Source organism: Diachasma alloeum, unplaced genomic scaffold (assembly GCF_001412515.2).
Source record: "Diachasma alloeum isolate Michigan unplaced genomic scaffold, Dall2.0 Dall_scaffold_00199, whole genome shotgun sequence".
In the NCBI taxonomy this organism is placed as follows: Eukaryota; Metazoa; Arthropoda; class Insecta; order Hymenoptera; family Braconidae; genus Diachasma; species Diachasma alloeum.
The window spans coordinates 1,000,717-1,009,714 of record NW_021680364.1 but is presented as its reverse complement, the minus strand read 5'-3'; the positions used below and the strand labels follow the sequence as shown (position 1 = coordinate 1,009,714).

The following is an 8,998-nucleotide window of genomic DNA, read 5'->3' as shown; positions in this document are numbered from 1 at the left end:
GCGAAAGGGAGATGTGAGGCTACAGGTGGTAGTACCGACGGAGTAATTGAAGCTAATGTAAACATGACAAGAGAATAAAAAACAGTATTTTATCTGTGCTTCTCTCTGCATTTTTTGTTTGATATTAAAATTGGATAGAAAATATGGGACACGTATTTTTTGTGATGATAAATAATGGAAAATTGATCAGTTATGAGGGGTTGAAAATATTCGCATTATGACGTCACAACAATACACGGCAACAAATGGATAACTTCTCGATTTTTAACCGAAACTTTGTGCCTCAGAATTTTATTCTTCAAAAAAATGATGCAAAACCCAAATTATTTATTTCAAAACTTGAAAAAAATCTCTTTTATTTATTCCTGAATATCCAAAGACTGGCACAAATAAAAAAAAATTTCCTGGTAACTTGATGGAGAAGAAATAACAATTCAAAATAAATAAAAAATTTAATTAAAAATTGGAATCAAATAAAAAATGAGTTAAGAAGAGGAGTGAATAAAGTGTACAGCAGAACATGATAGCAATATACTGTATACCGAAGCAACTCAAGTACTCACCGCAAAGTGGAACTCCGTGGAACCCTTGACTTAGTGCCCGGGTAATGCCTGGAAGTCCAAAGTTTGTCTACTTACGTTCCCCTCACCCGCTCCCCTGGATACTCGTGACACTAATTACGAAAAGGAGAGGTTGAATCCGTTCAATTATGCAGACATTTTTTTCATTACTAATTTTTCTCACTCGTTATTTGCTTTATATTATATTATACAAAAATGGATTTGTACAAAACGATGTACATCTCGATTTATTTAACCCCTCTCCTGCCTTTACAAAACACTTTCGATAATTGTAAAATGAGCAAACATTGCGATCATTGTGGAATAAAATATAAGTGGAGAGACTGAACACACTGGAGTCATTATTAATCATGGACACTCTAAACATATTTGTTCACTAGATAATTATGCGATCGAATAATAAAATAAGAATTTCAACGTGGCACTAAAATCCAGAAGTCTGAGCATCTGGAGAATAAAACAAAATGGCAAAAATGCTCGGCGAAAAATCTGTACAAAATAAACTCGCAATTGCTTATTAAGAGTCGAAGTTATAAATTTTCTTGAGCTACAAATTGGTAGCACTCTTCAATCAGCTCGATCATTTGTACTCATTAGGCTTTTGTTCATTTTAATTTTCTTTTGCATTATCTTGTGCTCGTTCCAATCATGAGATCAACGAAATTAAATTCAATTGAAAATAAGAAAAATATTCAAACTATTTGAGCAGCTAAACTCTCCTCTTGCTGCATTTTTTTTCTATAATTATCTAGTGTTACTTGAATTGTTTTCTCGGAATATCGGCAGTTGAGAGCTCCACAGGTACAGGTGAAAGATTTGTATTTGATGATCCAGAATTTCTCTCCATAATCAAATCTGCAATTATTTAAGAGGAAAAATTATATTTCTTTAGGGTTTTTTCTTACGATTTCGATGAGTTGATGGAATGTGGGAATTTTCGGTCCATTGGGGTTTTGGGGACATCTCTCCAGATTTTAATAGCTTCGTAAGATATACCTAGAGTAATATTTAGTTTTTACGACGTTCGTTTTGATACATTGTTAGAAAAAAAATTAAATTTTCAAGAAAGCTCAATGAAGTTTTAAATTTTTGAACCACAAAAAGACGAGAATTTTCAATCAAAACATGAATATTCATTACCAAATTCCAAAGTTTTCAATTCATTGAAAATTGAACAAAATTTTCACCTAACTTTCCTGCTTTCTATCCATTTCGAGGACTGAAATTCGCAGCTTTCATCGGTATCTCTACAAAATGATGAACTTCAAATGACAAAAATCCTGGAAATTTCATTCAAAAATTTTCCCCAGTACATCATTGAAACAAAAACCATTAAACTAGGTATTTCTCTCGAATTCAGTGCAATTGAGGATGCGTGCATAATAACGATAATGTCCAAATGTTAAAAACCTTTTATTAGTAATTTTATAAATGTATGAAGAACCAAATGAAAAAGCCAAACGTCAATTAAAACTCAGTAATCAATCTAAAGAGATAAAGAAAATATACATTCTCAGATAACAAAAAACAAAACGCAGATGAATGTGAATGATATCCTTAATCCAGTTAAGAAAGCATCCAGAATGTAATTACCCAAGCTCTTCGTCAGCTGCAATATCACGATTAGCAAAAAATGCTATTCTGGGAAAATGGAGATCCTGATGTTCCACAAAAACACGAACGGGAAGTAAATTTGGGGCGCAGGAATGATTTATGAAACGTGCTAGATTTCCATATCTCCTGGCGTCGATACAGTAGGTCTCACCATCCTGAATAAAAATAAATGAGAATGAGTGAATGAGAAAGATCGCCGTTGCTATTCGAGAAAAATTATACTCACCCTGTTGTCGAGATCGAAGAGATACGAGTCATCCTCACGGTGATCAGCCTCGGAGTCGGAAATAATTTCACCAATGTATTCACAGACGTAAGCACCTTTGGGAATGGGTCTCAGGGTCTTTAAACCCCAGCCCTTTCCCTTCGTTCTGAATAATTGGAATCTTTGGGTCAAACCGTGCTGAACAACACGATTATTACAGGTGATTCGGTTGCAATCACAGGCCTGATTGCATTCAAATAACATTGGGGGATCTGTAATTGAGAATGCAGTGATATAAATTTTGGAGTTTAGGGGAGTTGAGTTGTAGGTGATAGAGAAAATGCAGGGAATACTACAGTGTTGGTGAAAAGGTATATTTTTAGTTTTTTTATGCTGTGAAAGGAGAAATTCTCGGCATCATTCAGGAGTTCTGAGTATTTTAATGATTTTTTTCGTTAAAATTTCTATCAAAATTTCGTAATAAAACATAAATGCTTCGATTTGAGCCCAATTTTACATAATTTTGTTGCAGTAAAAAAAGAACGACGGTTATTTTTTAATATGTAATTAAATAAAATGTAAGATTCATCATTTTTCCTGTTTGAAGTCTAGTCGAATTTAACTAAAAAAATAAATAAATATAAATTTGAGAAACTGCAGAGAACACTCAACAGTATTTTAGTCCCAGAGTCTATTTCAGGCTTTTTTATCCCTCAAAAATCCCAATTCTACATCAACTGGCTGTCATCAGCTATTTCCAATCCTCCCCAAAATTTCCAAGTCAATTTTTTAAAAATTAGTTGCATAAGAAAAAGTGCCAAACACTTATGTTTATTTAACAAAATGAATTTTCTTATTTTTTGTTTACCTGCATAATTGAACTCTGGTATAAGTTTGCCCTCCTCATCGTACCAACACCGTAGACTAATATTACCACACAGACACTTTTCCGAGCTACAATTGTCCTCACACCTGCACGACTGCAGCGACGTTATTGTCCTATCAACATGTATATTGCTAGTAAAGCAATTTTCAGTCACATAAATGAAATCAGTGGGTTTGTCCTCAGCATCGAATCCATTGACACACTGTATCGGATTGGTCTCCTTTCCCCTCGATATGTCATTCGTCAAAATTCTCGTTGTCTTCTCCCACATGTGCTCCGACAATTCATTGACTCTTGCATTCAGTCTGAGTGCTGCCAGGGTATCTCCATCAGTCGTACAGCAATTCACAGCTGTCTCACCAGCTGCATTAACTTCGGATACTTTAGCACCTCTAGCCAACAACAAAACACTCACTGCATACTGATCCTGTCGTGCTGCAATGTGAAGTGGTGTGTCTCCATGAACATTCACAGCGTTAACATCACAGCCTTCGTTTAAAAGCATTTCTGTTATTTCGGAACTACCACTGAATGCACTCCAGTGGAGGGCTATGTTTTGCTCTGCATCGCGTATCAGGGGATCACATTTTTTTTCTATTAAAAAACGGGCTACGTCAATGTGACAAAATTCACACGCCCAGATGAGACTTGTCCAGCCACCGTCGTCCACAGAGTCTGATTAACAAAAAGAATAATTCATTTAAAAAATATTTTAGTGAATATATTTTGTAGGAAAAAATTGCAATTCCATATTGAATGCAATTCAGGGGAGAAAAATCATAAAATATCATAATTCACTGAAAATGTGATGAAATTTCAAATTTTGGGAAGTAAGAAAATGGAAATTTCCAGAATTTTCCTCATTTATATTAATTCTAATGAACGAATTTAATTAATATTTACTACTTCGATTGGTTTCTTCAATTTTACAACAGTGTATCTCATTTCTTTCAGTCGATAAAAATAAAATAAGACTAATTGTGTGACTTTTTTCAAGCAAATGTTCTATAAAAAATCGTTAGCGAATTATTAATCGTAATCCTAATCGTAATTAGTAATGCACTCATTGAATATTGAATTATCCCCACAATTAATTTATTTAAGGGAAAATATTGAGAGACAATTTCCTCTAAAATCACAAAATTTTATTTTTTATTCGCTGTGCTATTTGGGATGATTTGTAGACCTCACCTACTAGTGTTTTGGGCACTTTACACTCGGAAAGAATGATTTGACAGGCCTCGAGATGCCCTGACTTGGCAGCTCGATGAAGAGCGGTCATTCCATCCTCTCCCTTCAACGTAACATCAGCCCCAACTCGTACCAAGTACCTCACAATCTCGGTTTTGCCCTCGGTAGCTGCCAGCATGAGGGGCGTCAGTTGGTTTTTATCCATGACGTCGAGCTGCGCTCCAGCCTGCACTAGTATGTTTACACAGCCCAAGTGGCCACGCTCTGCAGCAATGTGGAGGCCAGTTCGTTGGGAGTGTTCACGAAATGTGTGATTTGCATTGTAACCACAGCCTGGAATCATGAAAAATACATTTTTCATTCGATTTGGATCATATTTCGCACAGAAAAGAATTCGTTTTCTATTATGAATAATTAATCGAGGAGTTTCATTCAATTTTTCCACTAATTTCAGAGAAATCTTGAATTTTTCTCAAAGTAAAAGCCATTTTAAGAATAATTTTGAACGAATTGTGATCCTAAAAAATAATTATTGACATTAAATGTTGATCATTCATTTGACTAGTTTGCAAAATATTGAAGAAAATTGCAATGTAGATTCTCGTAGAACAGAATATAGTTGATATTATGAATAATGAATTGAGAAATCATTCAATCTTTCAACTAATTCCTGAGGAATCTCGAATATTTCCTAAAGTAAAAGCAACTGCAAGAATAAAATAAGCCAAATTGTGAGCCTAAAAAATTAATTATTGACTAGTTTGAAGAACATATTGAGATCAGATAACAGAACAAAATTGAAATATAGATCAAGTTAAATTAAAATCAAATTTAATGATAAACTGCAAGAAAATTGTGAGCCGCGAAAAATAAATAATTGACATTAAATGTCATTAATTGGCTTTCTGTCGTAAAAAATGACAGTTGACTAATTACCAACTATATTAAAAAAACTCACTAAGAACATTGACCAACTTCTCCAGATCGCCATTCTTAACAGCCTGATAGAGACTCATAACAGTGTAGCGTTCAGGTCTCTCAGAAGTAACAGTAGGTTCCGGAATTTTGATATCCCCAGGACTGACTAGTGGACTCGGTGGACGTTCTGCCAATTTTGTGTTGTCCCCCTTGCCAGGCAGACTCATCTTAGCAGAAGGTAATTTCGAGAATTTCTTCCTGGAGGGTATGTACACGGGTTTTCTGCTGCCAGACATGGTGACGAGAACATGGATATTTGAGCTATCATTGGCACAATGAGGACAGACTGGCTTCTTATTAACGAATACTTCACAATCGATGTGGTACTGATGGCCATTGTTGCACTGGGTGAATTTCCCTTGTGTGCAGAATAGACCGCAAGATGGACAGCAGTTGTGACGCAAAAGACGCTCTTTGTGGGCACGACAGAGGATTATGAAAGGTACTCGGGTACTTGGACGCCTCATGGCAACGTCGTTGCTGTCCACTTCGTTGCAGCATCCAATTAATCGATTATCAATTGAATCTATTGCTGTACAGTACAGGGGTGCGCCTGAGCCTGTTATCGTTACGTATAACTGTGATCTAACTTGGCAGAGGCAGAGCATCGATTGCTCGTAGGTTTCACTGAGTATTGCCGTTGATTCTGGCTTCGATGCTTGCCCTTCCGCTGGACTTGGACTTGGGGCCATGCTGCGACGTGTTCTTTTCGTGGGAACGTTGGATTCTGGAAACAAAATATTATTGTAGTTTAGTTGAATATTTATTGCACTTTATCTTTGGGGAAAATTGTTGTGGTTTTTTTGGGTCATTTGAGGGGATTAGTTAAATTATTTTGTCGATTTTGTCTGCATCTGAACCGCCACTTTTTAGTGAATGAAGCTTCTGGCCCTAAACTCTTCTGAACTCCTTTATTTAAATCTGAATTTGTGTAGAAGAGTTTGAAACGTTTTTGAGGATTAAAAAAATGGGATTTTATGGGATTGTTTGCACGAGGTTTTCAATTGGTTCTGACCTAAACTCTGATAAACACGAATTTAGCTCCAAATATTGGAGATTTAAGGGAATTTATGAAATTAAAACATTTATTGCAGTTTATGTTTGTGGAAAATTGTTGTGGTCATGGTTTGGAGCATTTGGATCGTCACTTTTTATTGAAAAATTTAAATAGAGGATTTTAGAAGAGTTTACAAACGTTTTCAAGAAAACTTTTCATTTAATCAAGTATTGGGGATTTTGAGAGAAACCAATAATTTTTAGCATAAACCAAATTAATATTTCCTATTCAACAAAAATATGAATAAATTTCGTGTGAAACCAAAAATTTAAAAATGTCAAATCTTTAAAATAATTGTAAATGCCTATATTCTATCATTATTTCTAGAGTGACCCCTGTCTATCAAATTTCCAATAAAGTATTGGAGATTTAAAGACAATCCAATACTTGTTAACATAAAAAAATTAACGTTTCCATTCAACAAAAACCCGAATAAATTTCAAAAGAAGCCAAAAATCCTAAAACATCTTCCGAAACATTCCAAATACCTTCTAGACCATCATTATCCCTAAAAAGAGTGTCACCTGTCTATCAAATTCACAGTGAAGTATTGGAGATTCAGAGACAAACCAATACTTTTTAAAATAAAAAAATTGACGTTTCCATTCAACAAAAACTCGAATAAATTTCAAATGAAGCCAAAAATTCCAGAATACCAAAACCTTCAAAAAACTGCAAATACCTCCTGGACAATCATTATTCTTAGACTGACCCCTGTCTATCAAATTTCCAATAAAGTACTGGAGATTTAAAGACAATCCAATACTTGTTAACATAAAAAAATTAACGTTTCCATTCACCAAAGCCCCGAATAAACTCCAACTGAAGCCAAAAATTCTGAAGCCCATCTTCCAAAAAGCCCCAAATACCTTCTGGATAATCATTATTCTTCCCCGCCTCAGCAGCCTCCGACCCGTCCTCGAACCCCTCAACCTTCACCATCCTCCTCCCCGCAGCGGCGCTCCTGGCCCTGCCGCGATCCCTCCTGTTTTTCCCCACGACAGGTCTCAAAAAGGGTTTGTCACTCTTCCCCGGCTCCCCCTTCGCCAGTTTCTCCATCTCCTTCACCATCGGCGACAGCTTGGGCATGCCCTCGAACTCGCCGGCCCCCCTGGCCCTCTCCTCGCCCGCATCCCCAGGACTGGCCTCCCTGGCCTCCTCCAAACTACTGTTCCCCTCATTCACCGAGCTCCCCAACTCAAGACTCGCGTTGGCATCCCCCCTGCCCCTGTCCTTGGCCCCACTGAGCCTCTTGGACCTCCCCGAGGCCTTCACAGCTTTCTTCGTCACCTTGCTATCCCCAGTGTAGTAAGACTTCTCCTTCCTGGCCATGGCACTCTCAAGAACACTGAACTGCTCCTTGCAAGATCGTCTGGCTGATCGTTTTGGACATGGTGAATCAGTGCTCACCGCCTTCTGCCTGCTGGCGTACTTCCTCTTCCTGGTGGCAGGTGCCACCTTCACCTCCTCCCCATCCCCCTTGCCACCCTCATCCCCCTCGCCAGCCACAACCCCATCCTTCCCCTCGGCCTCCCCCATCCCAACAGACTTAACCTCATCGCCATCCCTCCCCTCCTCGTTATCAGACTTGTCAACACCTTCAGACACCTCGTCCGAGTGTTCAATCTTCACCGAGACCCCCCCAATCTGATCACTGTGCACCAGCTCCTCAGTAACTAGACTCAAACTGGGCCCACAGCTCGAAATCTTCGTCTTCTTTCCGTCATTCGTGTTTTCGTCGATAGTTCTGAATGTCAGAACAATTCTCGGCACGTTGCCATCCTTTTTCGGCGCCTCCTGCCTCCCAACCTCGTTGCCGTCCCTCAGTGGCTCCTTCGGGTCGCTGATAACCTCCTCAGGGCTCTCGCTCGCCTCCTCGGTTCCCTCTAATACTGAATCCTCGAGCATTTCACCATTCTCCAGCGATGTGCTCCCCTCGTTCGTCTCACCGTCGGCGTTGCCGATTTTCTCGGTGTTTTTCTCGTCGTCGTTGCACTTGGCGACTGCCCTGTTGAACTCGTTGGTCATCCCCTCGAGGATCTGCTGGATACTCAATTTGTCGGGCAACGCGGGGGTCAGCTCTTCGTCTTCGGCGAGCTCTTCCTCACGGCCCTCGATCCTTCCAGCAGTTTCCTTCATCGTGTCCTCGGACATGACGTTTGGGGTTAAATGTGGAACTCCCCTGGGATCAGGTGACCATGGGGGCTGCCGGGCACTTCACCGAGAGGTGTCTTCACTTTTTTTTCACTCCTGTTCGCGCACTCGGGGTAAAGATCGGCTGGTCCTAGGCAGCAAGAACACTCTTCGGCGTAACGCGTCTTGCGCACGCCAGTTTTGGGGCTTTATGAATTAATTATCAGCGGTTTTGGGAATGTTTTTGGGGGAGAGGACACTGTGGACCGCTACGGGGACGTCCGGTCGGGTTTTGCGGGGTTATCGCGGGGTTCTAACACTTTTTGGATGAAAAACCTCACTTCAGATGCGTC

At 38.9% G+C, this 8,998-nt stretch overlaps 1 protein-coding gene across 1 annotated transcript; it reads right to left on the bottom strand.

Moving 5' to 3' along the window:
* Positions 1-749: 749 nt before the first annotated feature.
* On the bottom strand, positions 750-8,998 carry LOC107035556 (histone-lysine N-methyltransferase EHMT1). Its single transcript, XM_015253028.1, has 7 exons — positions 7,382-8,998; positions 5,436-6,182; positions 4,478-4,810; positions 3,269-3,961; positions 2,422-2,672; positions 2,175-2,350; positions 750-1,436 (listed from the first exon to the last, which is right to left on the bottom strand). Exons 1-7 carry the CDS (start codon positions 8,664-8,666, stop codon positions 1,274-1,276), a joined length of 3,648 nt encoding a protein of 1,215 aa, XP_015108514.1. The 5' UTR covers positions 8,667-8,998; the 3' UTR covers positions 750-1,273.

Excerpts from the sequence above, each read along its gene's own strand:
- LOC107035556 (XM_015253028.1), bottom strand. The coding sequence starts at position 8,666 with ATGTCCGAGGACACGATGAAGGAAACTGCTGGAAGGATCGAGGGCCGT. Across the intron at positions 3,962-4,477 it reads AGTGCCCAAAACACTAGTAG|ACTCTGTGGACGACGGTGGC; the intron begins GTGAGGTCTACA and ends TTTGTTAATCAG. Across the intron at positions 2,351-2,421 it reads TCTTCGATCTCGACAACAGG|GATGGTGAGACCTACTGTAT; the intron begins GTGAGTATAATT and ends ATTTTTATTCAG.